This window comes from Ascaphus truei, chromosome 6 (assembly GCF_040206685.1).
Source record: "Ascaphus truei isolate aAscTru1 chromosome 6, aAscTru1.hap1, whole genome shotgun sequence".
In the NCBI taxonomy this organism is placed as follows: Eukaryota; Metazoa; Chordata; class Amphibia; order Anura; family Ascaphidae; genus Ascaphus; species Ascaphus truei.
The window spans coordinates 46,466,360-46,482,887 of record NC_134488.1 but is presented as its reverse complement, the minus strand read 5'-3'; the positions used below and the strand labels follow the sequence as shown (position 1 = coordinate 46,482,887).

Sequence of the window (16,528 nt, the reverse complement as noted above, 5' to 3'; positions counted from 1 at the left end):
GCAGTATTGGCTATTTTAGTACATGAAACGCCGGCTCTGACCCATGAGATGCAGCGTCATATTTACTAAGCCGCCCTTTGCCGCAGAGAGACACCTTGCACCCCATTCAAGTTAATGAATTGTAAGTTGTCCTCTGGAGCCGGGAAGAGTTTCACGGCAGATTGGCGTTTAGTAAATATGGGCCTCAGTGCTGCGGTGGCGTGGATGAGATGCGAGGGAGTGTAGATTTATGTAATATATGGGGTACTGTGCAGTAAGGTGTGTGTGTGTGTGTGTGTGTGTGTGTGTGTGTGTGTGTGTGTGTGTGTGTGTGTGTGTGTGTGTGTGTATATATGACTGTGTGTGCGTGTACGTACTGCCTCATTTCCTCATTCTCTGAACCCCTCCTGGTGTTCACAGCCGGGCTCAGAGTCCCTTCAGATCAGCGAGTTGGATGCAGACACTGGTGACGTGTTGGGGCGCATGGACTACAGCAGCGGAGATGGATCGCGTCCGAACAGCGACATCGCGGATGTGAGTATCGGGCGCGTTGCAGGGATGGACTCTCTTACAGATCGGGGGGTTATTACAGCTTCCGGGAGGGAGTTACATGAACATCTCTCCCCAGAGCCCCCGCAGTGGACAGAGAGACCAGAGTCACCCGGAGGAAAGCCCAGAGAAGAGTGAGCTACATGACAGCGTATGTTCTGAGCTTCTGCTTACCAAGTACTCACAGTGTGAGGGTGTAAGGGGGGAGTCACAGTGTGAGGGTGTAAGGGGGGAGTCGCAGTGTGAGGGTGTAAGGGGGGAGTGTGAGGGTGTAAGGAGGGTGTCGCAGTGTGAGGGTGTAAGGGGGGAGTCACAGTGTGAGGGTGTAAGGGGGGTGTCACAGTGTGAGGGTGTAAGGGGGGAGTCACAGTGTGAGGGTGTAAGGGGGGAGTCACAGTGTGAGGGTGTAAGGGGGGAGTCACAGTGTGAGGGTGTAAGGGGGAGTCACAGTGTGAGGGTGTAAGGGGGGAGTCACAGTGTGAGGGTGTAAGGGGGAGTCACAGTGTGATGGTGTAAGGGGGGAGTCACAGTGTGAGGGTGTAAGGGGGGAGTCACAGTGTGAGGGTGTAAGGGGGAGTCACAGTGTGAGGGTGTAAGGGGGGAGTCACAGTGTGAGGGTGTAAGGGGGGAGTCACAGTGTGATGGTGTAAGGGGGGAGTCACAGTGTGAGGGTGTAAGGGGGGAGTCACAGTGTGAGGGTGTAAGGGGGGAGTCACAGTGTGAGGGTGTAAGGGGGGAGTCACAGTGTGAGGGTGTAAGGGGGGAGTCACAGTGTGAGGGTGTAAGGGTGAGTCACAGTGTGAGGGTGTAAGGGGGGAGTCACAGTGTGAGGGTGTAAGGGGGGAGTCACAGTGTGATGGTGTAAGGGGGGAGTCACAGTGTGATGGTGTAAGGGGGGAGTCACAGTGTGAGGGTGTAAGGGGGGAGTCACAGTGTGAGGGTGTAAGAGGGGGAGTCACAGTGTGAGGGTGTAAGGGGGGAGTCACAGTGTGAGGGTGTAAGGGGGAGTCACAGTGTGAGGGTGTAAGGGGGGAGTCACAGTGTGAGGGTGTAAGGGGGGAGTCACAGTGTGAGGGTGTAAGGGGGAGTCACAGTGTGAGGGTGTAAGGGGGAGTCACAGTGTGAGGGTGTAAGGGGGGAGTCACAGTGTGAGGGTGTAAAGGGGGAGTCACAGTGTGAGGGTGTAAGGAGGGAGTCACAGTGTGAGGGTGTAAGAGGGGGAGTCAGTGTGATGGGTAAGGGGGGGACTCAGTGCTTTATCTCTAAACATAACATATATTTGCTTTTCAAGTGATATATTATAAACATATATTAATATATAAATATCAAATCTATACGTAAATCTGACAAACGGCATTTTAAAATGAGGCATGTCTCCTCTCTATATTAAATGGCCATGCTATAGTACCTTTATTGTACTGAGGTCCGCACTGAACAAAACCCATGCACTCGCCTTCCTAGGGAAATATACGCTATGCGCTGCACACTTTGCTGCCGATAAAGGAAAGCTCTCGGCTAAGTAACGCCTTGTCCGCTGGCTTCCGCTTGTCTCCGGGTGTGAAGCGTGCAGCATTGGCTGTAGGTTACAGTATCGCTCTTCTGTTTCCCTCTGCTCAGGATTCTCAGTCCAGCTTGGGCAGCCCGTCCACCCGCTTAGCGCACAGCATTATTGGGGCAGAGGATGAAGATTTCGATGCTGAACAGGAGCAGGTGGGAGATGGAGATTTGGAGTGGAGAACTCAGATGAGAGTGCAGTGTTTGTATATCTGAGTGTTGTGTGTGTATTGTGTAGCTGTGTTCCTTGACTTGTGTGTTTGTGCAGCATAGAGTGTATCCTGTTTGTGAGTGTGCAGACCTGTGAGGGTATCAGAAAGGTATATCCTCTGTGTGCAGACCTGTGAGGGTATCAGAAAGGTATATCCTCTGTGTGCAGACCTGTGAGAGTATCAGAGAGGTACCTGCTCTGTGTGCAGACCTGTGAGAGTATCAGAGAGGTACCTGCTCTGTGTGCAGACCTGTGAGAGTATCAGGGAGGTACCTGCTCTGTGTGCAGACCTGTGAGAGTATCAGAGAGGTACCTGCTCTGTGTGCAGACCTGTGAGAGTATCAGAGAGGTACCTGCTCTGTGTGCAGACCTGTGAGAGTATCAGAGAGGTACCTGCTCTGTGTGCAGACCTGTGAGAGTATCAGGGAGGTACCTGCTCTGTGTGCAGACCTGTGAGAGTATCAGAGAGGTACCTGCTCTGTGTGCAGACCTGTGAGAGTATCAGAGAGGTACCTGCTCTGTGTGCAGACCTGTGAGAGTATCAGAGAGGTACCTGCTCTGTGTGCAGACCTGTGAGAGTATCAGAGAGGTACCTGCTCTGTGTGCAGACCTGTGAGAGTATCAGGGAGTTATATCCCCGGTGAGTGTATCAGGGACATACATCCTCTGTGTGCAGACCTGTGAGTTCATGCCCTGTATTCCTCACCCTCCCTGCAGGTGAACGGTCAATGCAGCTGCTTTCAGAGCATGGATCTTCTGAAGTCTCGTCCTGCTCACCTGGCCGTGTTTGTGCATCACGTGGTCTCCCAGTTTGACCCAGCTGCCCTGGTAAGTGAGAGCCGCCTGTGTGCTTTAACCTGTCTATAAGGGCTTGATCAGGAACCTCATTGCTCTGTATCCCCAGCTCTGCTACCTGTACGGAGATTTGTACCAACAGACCAACTCCAAGGAAACGCGACGGGTCTTTCTGGAATTTAATCAGTTCTTCCTTGACCGAGCAGCGGTGAGAATGGTGATGTGATCAGGCTTTGCGTGTGCGCCAGAACCACGGGGGGACATAACATGTGGGGGACATGTGGGTTCTTTTATTTAACAAAAAAACAGTATACAGTGAAATACCTATATATCTCTTGGCCAAAGTATTTTAAGCCTGCTAGCCACTTCAAGGCATGACCAAATATTGCAGGTCCTAACACTAACTGATTAAAATTCTTATTTACCTCTATAGTTAGAGGAAGAATGATCACATTGGATCCGTCACACCCAGCTGCATGAAAAGAAAACCTGCTTACTTGGAAAGTTGGGAGGGGCGAGCTTTAAACCCTGGGATGGAGGAGCCACTAACCTCCAAAACAGCTGAGACCAGCTGGACAAAGTTAATAAACACACAGATACCCAGCAAGCTCTCAGAACCCCCCCCCCCCCAAAAAAAATTACCACATAATATATGTATGTATATAAGTGTCAATTGTAGTGCTTCTGGGCGTGGCTAAGTGTATACAACAAGAAACAAAGAAGTCCAAAACTACATCCAATGTGACAAAAATACACAGTGAAATACCTATATATTCTCTTGAAAAAGAGTAATTTCACTTTGGCCAAAGCATTTCAAGCCTGCGAGCCACATCAAGGCATACAAACCGAAGGGATCAGGACTGAGCACTGCAGAAAAGAGCCAAGCTGGAGATTTATTTTCTGCAGTGCTCAGTCCTGATCCCTTCGGTTTGTATGCCTTGTCTCTGGGAGTGGTGCACGCCAAATCGGACAGACTTCTGCTGACCCAGCGAGTATACCACTCTTATTACAAGCAGCTTGTGCATTTTACCAAGTGGCCAGTGTGGATTCAAGAATAGACTTTACAGTTACACGGAGCAGGAGGATTACATAGGAGGACTACACCCAAGGTGGAGACATTATGGATATGATATATGCTGATTCATGCCAACATTGAAGATACCTAGCTCCCCTCCTCCATGCTCCCACGGACTCCATGTGAACATTATTACCACATAATATGGTGCCACAGGAAACACACACAGCTTTTATACTTTATAGTCTGTCCTTCACACATTATTTATTGATACCACTTGCATAGGATTTTAGTAGCACCCCTTCAGGACTGTTCCTATTTTCTTTTTCACATCAAGGCATGACCAAATATAACACTAACTGATTAAAAAAATGTTACCTCTATAATTAGAGGCAGGATGATCAACTTTTTGTCACATTGGAAGTAGCTTTGGGCTTCTTTGTTTTTTGTTGTATACATTTAGCCACGCCCAGTAGCACTCCAACTTCTATACATATATATTATGTGGTCATTTTGGGGCTTTCTTAGAGCTTTCTGGGTATCTGTGTGGTTCTTTTATTTGTATGGCGCCACCATACGCCACAGCGCAGTACTATGTGAGAGGGAGGACAATAACAAGAGAGTACTTGTATGTATAGATAAAATGAGAGGACCGGAAGGAGGTCCCCGTCCCAAGGAGCTTACAATCTAAAAGATAAAGGGGGGGGGTATCCGTGGGGGTCTCCGAGTCTGTTTCCCAGTCTTTCTTTTTGGGGAACAGGGACATTTTTACGTTGCTGGTGTTGGACAGGCTGCCTGTGTGCCTGTGTGCCTGTGTGCCTGTGTGCCTGTGTGCCTGTGTGCCTGTGTGCCTGTGTGCCTGTGTGTGAGACGGACTGTGAGTTTCCGATCTTGTCTCTCTTGCAGAATCTGAAAGTTCTTGTCCCAGAAGATCTTGCCCTGGATTTGGGTAAGTGTCAGGAACATCAGGAGCGGGGAAACTGTGAAAGGGGGTTTTGTGGACACCCTGTGGGGGGGAGGGGGGGTGTGCGGCAGGTGTCATGTCCAGTCAAGGGCCGCCAAGGGGTCAGCAGGTTTTCAGGCTATCCCAGCTTCAGCACAGGTGGCTCAATCAGTACCTGCTTCAGTTCAGGAGCCACTGATTTGATTCACATGTGCTAAAGCAGAGACTGATTGAGCCACGTGCTGAGGCAGGGATAGCCTGAAAACCTGACCCCTTGGTGGCCCTTGATGACGGGAGTTGCGCCCTCTGTTCTGGGCAATCTCTTTTAGAGTTTGGTGCAACCCATTTCAGATACGCACGGCACAGCACCGTTTTCAGCTGTATCTTGACTTTACATGACAAACGCACTCCGCCACCTACTAATAGCACCCTGTGTGTGTGTTTCTGAGGTGTCGCACACTTCTAGCATAAGGGGCTATATATTAAACCATGGCTCTCGCGTCGCTGGCTCGCTGATTTTGTGCCATGATTTCCATAATACTTTACAGAGAAGAGGCGGCCGGAGCTGATCCCCGAGGATCTGCACCGACAGTACATCCAGACTATGCAGGATAGGACGTATCCGGAAGTGCAGAGGCACCTGGAAGATTTCAGGTAACCCTTCCTACCTCACCCTCTCCCTGGCTCTGCACAGAGGTGCCCAGCACACCCATCACTGGCTCCTCCCGTCCTCAGGCAGAAGCGCAGCATGGGACTGACCTTGGCAGAGGGCGAGCTAGCCAAACTGGACGCCGAGCGCTTCCGAGACCGCATCCCGCTGGAGAAGGAGCGAGCCTGCGCGGAGCAGATCCTGCAGAAGATCGAGGAGGTCATGTAAGTTGGCGCAGAGCACAAACGCCAACATAGGTCACCTGTGTGATGACAAAACGGGTGTGTGTCCTCTGCTCGGTTGCACAAGGTGACACCTGGTTCTCTCTCTGTTGCAGGTTGTCGTCTCAGCCTCCTGAGGAAGATAAGAGGTAAGATCCTGTACCCCAAAAGCTATACACCTCTGATCACGATATGATGGTTTCGTGAGCACCCCCTCTCTGCGGGCGTGTAATTTCCCTTTATATCAGTCTCCCTAAGCACAATGGTCAGCAGCATTTTGTATGCGCTAATTAATAGTACCCGCGTCATTGCGTGCTGCTACTGACCATATATCAACTTTCTCCGTGTAATCCCATGGAGCTGGGGAAAAAACAGTTACAATGAATCTGCGTCTCTAAACTTGTGTAACTGCAACAATTTGGGCTTGTTCCCCCCCCCCCTCCACCCCCACAAACTTTTCTGAATGGGGGAGTGTTTACCCATATATCACCCTGTCCTAATTAGATGGCCAATTAAAGAGCAGGAGAGAGGGAGCTTTGCCTGCGCAAATTCTTGTTGAACCCAGTGACATCGGACAAAAGAGGTCAGAGGAAATCGCACCCCTCCCAAATCTCGGCGCCCAGTGTTTACATAAGTTTAGAAATTACTAAACAATGCTCATAGGAGTCTGATGTGGGTTAAAAAGTACGGAAATCACCCAAATATAACCCCGTAAACATTTCTCTGCCATTGGTAGCCATTAAAGAGACTGGCACTTGATCTAATCTAATGAGGCCATGTTTTGTAAGGGCGCCCAGGTAAAATGAAGAGGAGCGGGTGTTTTCTTGAAAGGGAGTGAGAGATCGGGTCGGGCGGAACCTTTCTTGGCGGGGGGCAGGGGGAGAAAGTGCCCTATTCAGCTGCCGTTCCTCCGCAGCTCCACCATGCAGTACGTGATCCTAACGTACATGAAGCATCTCGGGGTGAAGGTGAAGGAGCTCCGGAGCCTGGAGCAGAAGCGCGGACGCATCGGTTTCCTGCCCAAGATCAAGGTCGGCAGCCGGGGGGGGGGGGGGTTTCACACTATAAACCAGGACTTGCCAACTCCCGTCTTCAAGGGCCACCAACAAGCCAGGTTTGCAGTATATCCTATGTCGAAGACTGCACCACTGATCGAGCCACTTGTGCTGAAGCAGGGATATCCTGCAAACCTGGCCTGTTGGTGGCCCTTGAGGACGGGAGTTGGCCAATCCTTGATTGGGCCACTGATTGAGCCACCAGTGCTGGAGCAGGGATATCCCGAAAACCGGACCTGTTGGCTGCCCTTGGGGATTGGAGTTGGCTGCCCCTGGTATAAAGCAACCAGTCAGTTACTTAGCACATGCCCACAGCGTGGCACATTGCAATTAGAATGGTTCCATTCATGCTCGATTACAGTGTGGCCTCGACCGTCCAAATCTTCTGTTGGGTCTTTGCCTGCAGCATATATCCGGCTGGTTTTTATTTTGGGGGGTAGGACAGAGATGCTGGCGTGTAACGCACAGTCTTCATCATACCACCTAAAAACATTTATTTTTTCAGGGTCTACATTTTTTGTTTTTTTGCGCGAAAAGTAAAACATTCCAGCAGTAAATCTGAAGCATGTTGTCCAGCGCAGGATAAAGAAACGGAGACCGTTAGGGGAAATACATTTCATATCGGTGTGAGAGAACATCTGCTCGGTTTTAATGCTCTCGAGATGCAGAGTAATTGTATTTTTCATTGAGTGTTTAATGTACGTGATACTTGGTGAAGGACCCCACGAAAAAAAATATTTCTGTTTAAACGGGCAGGTCAAGAAATGTTATTTTTTAAACATCTTCTCAGTATAATTGGCTGCCTTTTTGAAAGCTTTAATCGCCCTTAAAGTAGCTGTCTGACTTGGAAAATGAAATCGTTTTGCATGTCTCCGGGGACACTGAATTTAAGCACATCAGCAGCGCCTGTTTATCTGCTGTTACTAATGGCGGCTTCGGAATGACTTTACAAACACAGAGCGATGTATCTGGGGCTTTCAGGGCTGACAAACTGTCCGATCAACATGAAAACAAAGGTTTCAAACCTCCGCTGTTGGGATTTTGTTGATTTCTGGTCCTCTGAGGCGTGTTGTTCTGTTTGGGCTTTAGCAAAGCATGAAGAAGGAGAGGGAGGGCGAGGAGAAGGTGAAACGCAGAGGGTTCCCCAGCATCCTTGGACCCCCCAGGAGACCCAGCCGGCAGGACAGCAATGCAAGTATGTGCCATGTCCCACCAAATCCTCCCGTCCCACGTCTGCCACCAAATCCTCCCACGTCTCCCACCAAATCCCCACACCCCATCCGGCATCTCCCACCAAATGCTCACACCCTGCTCGACATTCTGCAACCAAATCCTCACACCCCGACCCACGTCTCCCACCAAATCCTCACACACCGTCTCCAACCCAATCCCACGTCTCCCACCCAATCCCACGTCTCCCACCAAATCCTCACACCCTGTCCCACATTCTGCATCCAATCCTCACACCCTGTCCCACGTCTCCCACCAAAACCTCCCACCCTGTCCCACGTCTCCCACCAAAACCTCCCATCCTGTCCCACGTCTCCCACCAAAACCTTCCACCCTGTCCCACATCTCCCTCCAAAACCTCCCACCCTGTCCCACGTCTCCCACCAAATCCTCACACCCTGTCCCAAGTCTCCCACGAAAAACCTCCCACCCTGTCCCACGTCTCCCACCAAAACCTCCCACGTCTCCCACCAAATCCTTACACCCTGTCCCACATTCTGCATCCAATCCTCACACCCCGTCCCACGTCTCCCACCAAAACCTCACACCCCGTCCCACGTCTCCCACCAAAACCTCCCACGTCTCCCACCAAATGGTGCCTGCAGGGGGGGGGTGGCATGTTGTGCATGAGGGAGGGGCAACGTTGTGCATGTTGTGACTGAGCTCTGTGTACAGTTGGCAGGGCCATGGAAATCCAAAGGCAGCGGCACCCCAAGCACTTATCCACCTCCTCATCCAGCAGCCCGGAGCCGGGGGACGGCAGCAGGACACGCTCCAGCGGCGGCTCAATGGAAGGGCCAGACTTCGCTCACCCCCCTTTCAGCCCAGCATCTAATCCGGGTGCAGGGGGGTACAGCTCTCCGGACGGGGGCAGAGAGTCTGAGGGGGGTCAGTCTAGTTACACTGCAGATATTCAAACGGGTGCCGCCTCTTCTGAGTCTTTTAATTAACATTATTTTATTGATATATATATATATATATATATATGTAGATGGATATATATATATATATATATATATATATACAGTATATATATTATATATATATAAATATCTATATATATATATATATATATATACATTTCCCAGAATCCCTTGCTGCAGTGGAAGTGCTGTGTGCTGGGTGATAATGGTGAAAGGCGGGGTTGCAGACCTGTCTAAGACATGCAGATGAGCATACAGTTGTATTTACATTTGCATATTTGCTTTGCTGTGGAGGGTTTTTGTCACACTTTTTTACTCACCATAACTTAACTCAGTATATATATACACACACGTGAAAAAGAAAGTACACCCTCTTTGAATTCTATGGTTTTACATGTCAGGACATAATAACAATCATCTGTTCCTTAGCAGGTCTAAAAATTAGGTAAATACAACCTTAGATGAACAATAACACATAACATATCACACCGTGTCATGATTTATTTAACAAAAATAAAGCCAAAATGGAGAAGCCATGTGTGAAAAACTAAGTATACCTTATGATTCAATAGCTTGTAGAACCACCTTTAGCAGCAATAATTTGAAGTAATCGTTTTCTGTATGACTATCAGTCTCTCACATCGTTGTGGAGGAATTTTGGCCCACTCTTCTTTACAACGTTGCTTCAGTTCATTGAGGTTTGTGGGCATTTGTTTATGCACAGCTCTCTTAAGGTCCCGCCACAGCATTTCAATCAGGTTGAGGTCTGGACTTTGACTGGGCCATTGCAGCACCTTGATTCTTTTCTTTTTCAGCCATTCTGTTGTAGATTTGCTGGTGTGCTTGGGATCATTGTCCTGTTGCATGACCCAATTTCGGCCAAGTTTTAGCTGTCGGACAGGTGACCTCACATTTGACTCTAGAATACTTTGGTATACAGAGGAGTTCATAGTCGACTCAATGACTGCAAGGTTCCCAGGTCCTGTGGCTGCAAAACAAGCCCAAATCATCACCCCTCCACCACCGTGCTGGACAGTTGGTATGAGGTGTTTGTGCTGATATGCTGTGTTTGGTTTTCGCCAAACGTGGCGCTGTGCATTATGGCCAAACATCTCCACTTTGGTCTTGTCTGTCCAAAGGACATTGTTCCAGAAGTCTTGTGGTTTGTTCAGAGGCAACTTTGCAAACCTAAACTGTGCTTCCATGTTCTTTTTAGAAAGAGGAGGCTTTCTCCTGGCAACCCTTCCAAACAAACCATACTTGCTAAGGAACAGATGATTACTATTATGTCCTGATATGTAAAACCATAGAATTGAAAGGGGGTGTACTTTCTTCTCTTCACACAACTGTATGTGAAATAGAAATAATTATGACCCTGATTCCCTATGCTGGGTTTTGAAGCAGGACCCCTGAACCACCTCCTCCTCTCAGTCCTTTTGGGGATGTTCAAGTAGCCCTCTCACTCCTCTGTCCCATCGCCAGCCCTGAAGCTCGCCGGGGAAGCGCAGTCATCCGCGGACTGCTGCGATGGGACACCCCGCACGCCCGCCACCATATTTGACTTCCCCTCCCCTCAACTGGACCTCCTGCAGGAAGAGGTCGGAGACTCTGACCGGTAAGAGGGTGCGGACTTCTCTGGGTGAGGCCTCCCAAGCACTGACTTTATCTGCACTGACTTCCCCTTCTCTCCCTTCCTAGATTTAGTGAATTGGGAACACCCAAACCCTTCAGAAAGTGAGTGAATTTTTCATTATGTAAGCGTGTGTGTAAAGTAATCCGTAATGCAGTAATAAAGCAACTGGTGTATTAATAGGAAAGAAATGGATGCTGGCAATGTATTACTCTGGCAGCCGTCGCACGGGTACGCGGCTCTGCCGACCTCTGCCTGTTACGTGGCTCTGCCGGTCGCTGCCTGGTTGTGCGGCTCTGCCGACCTCTGCCGGTTACGTGGCTCTGCCGGTCGCTGCCTGCTTGCGCGGCTCTGCCGGTCGCTGCCTGGTTGCGCGGCTCTGCCGGTCGCTGCCTGCTTGCGCGGCTCTGCCGGTCGCTGCCTGCTTGCGCGGCTCTGCCGGTCGCTGCCTGGTTGCGCGGCTCTGCCGGTCGCTGCCTGCTTGCGCGGCTCTGCCGGTCGCTGCCTGCTTGCGCGGCTCTGCCGGTCGCTGCCTGCTTGCGCGGCTCTGCCGGTCGCTGCCTGCTTGCGCGGCTCTGCCGGTCGCTGCCTGCTTGCGCGGCTCTGCCGGTCGCTGCCTGCTTGCGCGGCTCTGCCGGTCGCTGCCTGCTTGCGCGGCTCTGCCGGTCGCTGCCTGCTTGCGCGGCTCTGCCGGTCGCTGCCTGCTTGCGCGGCTCTGCCGGTCGCTGCCTGCTTGCGCGGCTCTGCCGGCCGCTGCCTGCTTGCGCGGCTCTGCCGGCCGCTGCCTGCTTGCGCGGCTCTGCCGGCCGCTGCCTGCTTGCGCGGCTCTGCCGGCCGCTGCCTGCTTGCGCGGCTCTGCCGGCCGCTGCCTGCTTGCGCGGCTCTGCCGGCCGCTGCCTGCTTGCGCGGCTCTGCCGGCCGCTGCCTGCTTGCGCGGCTCTGCCGGTCGCTGCCTGCTTGCGCGGCTCTGCCGGTCGCTGCCTGCTTGCGCGGCTCTGCCGGTCGCTGCCTGCTTGCGCGGCTCTGCCGGTCGCTGCCTGCTTGCGCGGCTCTGCCGGTCGCTGCCTGCTTGCGCGGCTCTGCCGGTCGCTGCCTGCTTGCTCGGCTCTGCCGGTCGCCTGCCTGCTTGCTCGGCTCTGCCGGTCGCCTGCCTGCTTGCGCGGCTCTGCCGGTCGCTGCCTGCTTGCGCGGCTCTGCCGGTCGCTGCCTGGTTGCGCGGCTCTGCCGGTCGCTGCCTGGTTGCGCGGCTCTGCCGGTCGCTGCCTGGTTGCGCGGCTCTGCCGGTCGCTGCCTGCTTGCGCGGCTCTGCCGGTCGCTGCCTGCTTGCGCGGCTCTGCCGGTCGCTGCCTGCTTGCGCGGCTCTGCCGGTCGCTGCCTGCTTGCGCGGCTCTGCCGGTCGCTGCCTGCTTGCGCGGCTCTGCCGGTCGCTGCCTGCTTGCGCGGCTCTGCCGGTCGCTGCCTGCTTGCGCGGCTCTGCCGGTCGCTGCCTGCTTGCGCGGCTCTGCCGGTCGCTGCCTGCTTGCGCGGCTCTGCCGGTCGCTGCCTGCTTGCGCGGCTCTGCCGGTCGCTGCCTGCTTGCGCGGCTCTGCCGGTCGCTGCCTGCTTGCGCGGCTCTGCCGGTCGCTGCCTGCTTGCGCGGCTCTGCCGGTCGCTGCCTGCTTGCGCGGCTCTGCCGGTCGCTGCCTGCTTGCGCGGCTCTGCCGGTCGCTGCCTGCTTGCGCGGCTCTGCCGGTCGCTGCCTGCTTGCGCGGCTCTGCCGGTCGCTGCCTGCTTGCGCGGCTCTGCCGGTCGCTGCCTGCTTGCGCGGCTCTGCCGGTCGCTGCCTGCTTGCGCGGCTCTGCCGGTCGCTGCCTGCTTGCGCGGCTCTGCCGGTCGCTGCCTGCTTGCGCGGCTCTGCCGGTCGCTGCCTGCTTGCGCGGCTCTGCCGGTCGCTGCCTGCTTGCGCGGCTCTGCCGGTCGCTGCCTGCTTGCGCGGCTCTGCCGGTCGCTGCCTGCTTGCGCGGCTCTGCCGGTCGCTGCCTGCTTGCGCGGCTCTGCCGGTCGCTGCCTGCTTGCGCGGCTCTGCCGGTCGCTGCCTGCTTGCGCGGCTCTGCCGGTCGCTGCCTGCTTGCGCGGCTCTGCCGGTCGCTGCCTGCTTGCGCGGCTCTGCCGGTCGCTGCCTGCTTGCGCGGCTCTGCCGGTCGCTGCCTGCTTGCGCGGCTCTGCCGGTCGCTGCCTGCTTGCGCGGCTCTGCCGGTCGCTGCCTGCTTGCGCGGCTCTGCCGGTCGCTGCCTGCTTGCGCGGCTCTGCCGGTCGCTGCCTGCTTGCGCGGCTCTGCCGGTCGCTGCCTGCTTGCGCGGCTCTGCCGGTCGCTGCCTGCTTGCGCGGCTCTGCCGGTCGCTGCCTGCTTGCGCGGCTCTGCCGGTCGCTGCCTGCTTGCGCGGCTCTGCCGGTCGCTGCCTGCTTGCGCGGCTCTGCCGGTCGCTGCCTGCTTGCGCGGCTCTGCCGGTCGCTGCCTGCTTGCGCGGCTCTGCCGGTCGCTGCCTGCTTGCGCGGCTCTGCCGGTCGCTGCCTGCTTGCGCGGCTCTGCCGGTCGCTGCCTGCTTGCGCGGCTCTGCCGGTCGCTGCCTGCTTGCGCGGCTCTGCCGGTCGCTGCCTGCTTGCGCGGCTCTGCCGGTCGCTGCCTGCTTGCGCGGCTCTGCCGGTCGCTGCCTGCTTGCGCGGCCCTGCCGGTCGCTGCCTGGTTGCGCGGCCCTGCCGGTCGCTGCCTGCTTGCGCGGCCCTGCCGGTCGCTGCCTGGTTGCGCGGCTCTGCCGGTCGCTGCCTGCTTGCGCGGCCCTGCCGGTCGCTGCCTGGTTGCGCGGCTCTGCCGGTCGCTGCCTGCTTGCGCGGCCCTGCCGGTCGCTGCCTGGTTGCGCGGCTCTGCCGGTCGCTGCCTGCTTGCGCGGCCCTGCCGGTCGCTGCCTGCTTGCGCGGCCCTGCCGGTCGCTGCCTGCTTGCGCGGCCCTGCCGGTCGCTGCCTGCTTGCGCGGCCCTGCCGGTCGCTGCCTGCTTGCGCGGCCCTGCCGGTCGCTGCCTGCTTGCGCGGCTCTGCCGGTCGCTGCCTGCTTGCGCGGCCCTGCCGGTCGCTGCCTGCTTGCGCGGCCCTGCCGGTCGCTGCCTGCTTGCGCGGCCCTTCCGGTCGCTGCCTGCTTGCGCGGCCCTGCCGGTCGCTGCCTGCTTGCGCGGCCCTGCCGGTCGCTGCCTGGTTGCGCGGCCCTGCCGGTCTCTGCCTGGTTGCGCGGCCCTGCCGGTCTCTGCCTGCTTGCGCGGCCCTGCCGGTCGCTGCCTGCTTGCGCGGCCCTGCCGGTCGCTGCCTGCATGCGCGGCCCTGCCGGTCTCTGCCTGCTTGCGCGGCCCTGCCGGTCGCTGCCTGCTTGCGCGGCCCTGCCGGTCGCTGCCTGCTTGCGCGGCCCTGCCGGTCGCTGCCTGCTTGCGCGGCCCTGCCGGTCGCTGCCTGCTTGCGCGGCCCTGCCGGTCGCTGCCTGCTTGCGCGGCCCTGCCGGTCGCTGCCTGCTTGCGCGGCCCTGCCGGTCGCTGCCTGCTTGCGCGGCCCTGCCGGTCGCTGCCTGCTTGCGCGGCCCTGCCGGTCGCTGCCTGCTTGCGCGGCCCTGCCGGTCGCCGCCTGCTTGCGCGGCCCTGCCGGTCGCCGCCTGCTTGCGCGGCTCTGCCGGTCGCCGCCTGCTTGCGCGGCCCTGCCGGTCGCCGCCTGCTTGCGCGGCCCTGCCGGTCGCCGCCTGCTTGCGCGGCCCTGCCGGTCGCCGCCTGCTTGCGCGGCTCTGCCGGTCGCCGCCTGCTTGCGCGGCTCTGCCGGTCGCCGCCTGCTTGCGCGGCCCTGCCGGTCGCCGCCTGCTTGCGCGGCCCTGCCGGTCGCCGCCTGCTTGCGCGGCCCTGCCGGTCGCCGCCTGCTTGCGCGGCTCTGCCGGTCGCCGCCTGCTTGCGCGGCTCTGCCGGTCGCCGCTTGCTTGCGCGGCTCTGCCGGTCGCCGCCTGCTTGCGCGGCTCTGCCGGTCACCGCCTGCTTGCGCGGCTCTGCCGGTCGCCGCCTGCTTGCGCGGCTCTTCCTGTTATATTGCTTTTCTATGTGTCGGTGATCCCTTTGGCAGGGATGGGGCGGCTGGTAGAACCCCAGGTCACTCTGCTCCCTTGTGTAGGTTGGACATCCTGGGTCTCGGTGACACACACAGCGAGGACGAGCTCTACGACCATGACCTGGACCTCGACCCCCCTAACTGGCAGCAGCTTGTGAGCCGCGACATCCTGCAGGGCCTGAAACCACACGAGATAAAGCAGCAGGAGGTGATACACGGTGAGGGAGAGCGGCAGTGTGACACCACTGCTTCCTCAGCATTATATAAACATCTATATGTGTATCCGTATACTACCTGCATACTGTGTGTATAAAACAATGGTGGGGTTATGTATGGAACATTTCATGGGATGGGCATGGAGTCATTGTTGAGATGTCTGTGTGGTGGGCACGTTATGATAGAAGAATGTCCACAGCACTCCGAAGTATAAAAGTGGCATCCTTTGTCCAAGGTGCTGTGTGCCCCTGGCACAGCTTACATGATGTATACACATATAGTAGTGCTATATAGATAGGCAGGCGCTCGGGCCGGCGAGGCGCGAAACGTCACCCGATATTGCTTGTATTTTTCTATGGATTGAATATAGGAAGAACATTTGTAACATGTTGGAGCTTAGAACAGCTATTTATTTTAAGTATATGTTCCTGCTGGATTTCGGGACCGGAGACGGGTGAATTTTGGGGGCGAATTTGAATTCGCAGCGGATCGGCCGGTTCCTTTGGTCCTTTGATCTCAAAAAGGGCGATTTTTTTTTCCGTACTTTCCGGATTTTTTAATTATTATTACCAATACAATGCGGGGATTTCGCCATCTGAATGGCTGAATCCGCGGATTAAATTCTACAAATCCGTCCACGGGTTGTCTCCAATGGCGTTTTTTTAAATGAATCTGCGTGGATTGAAACCGCCCAAATCCGTTTGCAGATTTTACACCACGAAACGGATGTTGGGGGTAACAGCCGCAAAAATGCGGAAACGGATCTGGGCAGATTCGCCGATCTCTACCCTGGACTCGCAAAGAGGAGTACTTTGCTGAACCTTATTTAGGAGTGCCCCTATAATAATGATCTTTATCTCTGTGCAGATACTGGTAGAGAGGTGTGTGTGTGTGTGTGTGTGTGTGTGTGTGTGTGTGTGTGTGTGTGTGTGTGTGTGTGTGTGTGTGTGTGTGTGTGTGTGTGTGTGTGTGTGTGTGTGTGTGTGTGTGTGTGTGTGTGTGTGTGTCCCTCTACAAAGGATTATGTTACTGTTGGTTACACTGGACCTGTCGTTGGTACCTTACCATGTGACACTGACACCCCATACAAATATAGTGAGTTCTGAGAGATTTCCGGTGCGCTGGTAAACGCGTCTGCGCTCTAATCTGTACGGGGTTATTTCTATATACAGCGGGCGCACTACTCTTCGCCTTCCTGACTCTCGCTTTCCTCCCTCCTTAGAACTGTTTTACACTGAGCGGGCTCACGTGCGCACGCTGAACGTCCTGGACCAGGTGTTTCACCAGCGGGTGACCCGCGAGAACATACTGCTGCCCGCCGACACCCGAAATATCTTCTCCAACCTGGAGGAGATCCTGCAGCTCCACGGTGCGTCCCCGGGGAGAGCTACGCCCCAAATAAAGTGGGTGGGTCGCTCCCCCTGATCTGCAGGTGGAAGGGATCTCTCAC

The 16,528-nt window shown here is 55.7% G+C and overlaps 1 protein-coding gene across 5 annotated transcripts in view; it reads left to right on the top strand.

The window, feature by feature from the left end:
- Positions 1 to 16,528, top strand: part of ARHGEF12 (Rho guanine nucleotide exchange factor 12) — a 68,341-nt gene that overhangs the window by 17,026 nt on the left and 34,787 nt on the right. For all 5 annotated transcript variants that reach the window (XM_075604131.1, XM_075604130.1, XM_075604132.1 and 2 more), the window contains 16 exons: positions 400 to 513; positions 608 to 679; positions 2,146 to 2,238; positions 3,011 to 3,121; positions 3,198 to 3,296; positions 5,010 to 5,052; positions 5,595 to 5,700; positions 5,782 to 5,919; positions 6,033 to 6,065; positions 6,833 to 6,947; positions 8,061 to 8,166; positions 8,877 to 9,089; positions 10,607 to 10,739; positions 10,823 to 10,858; positions 14,926 to 15,080; positions 16,301 to 16,447. In XM_075604131.1, the coding sequence (XP_075460246.1) occupies positions 400 to 513; positions 608 to 679; positions 2,146 to 2,238; positions 3,011 to 3,121; positions 3,198 to 3,296; positions 5,010 to 5,052; positions 5,595 to 5,700; positions 5,782 to 5,919; positions 6,033 to 6,065; positions 6,833 to 6,947; positions 8,061 to 8,166; positions 8,877 to 9,089; positions 10,607 to 10,739; positions 10,823 to 10,858; positions 14,926 to 15,080; positions 16,301 to 16,447 (1,714 nt within the window). The remainder of the gene's footprint in view (positions 1 to 399; positions 514 to 607; positions 680 to 2,145; positions 2,239 to 3,010; positions 3,122 to 3,197; positions 3,297 to 5,009; positions 5,053 to 5,594; positions 5,701 to 5,781; positions 5,920 to 6,032; positions 6,066 to 6,832; positions 6,948 to 8,060; positions 8,167 to 8,876; positions 9,090 to 10,606; positions 10,740 to 10,822; positions 10,859 to 14,925; positions 15,081 to 16,300; positions 16,448 to 16,528) is intronic.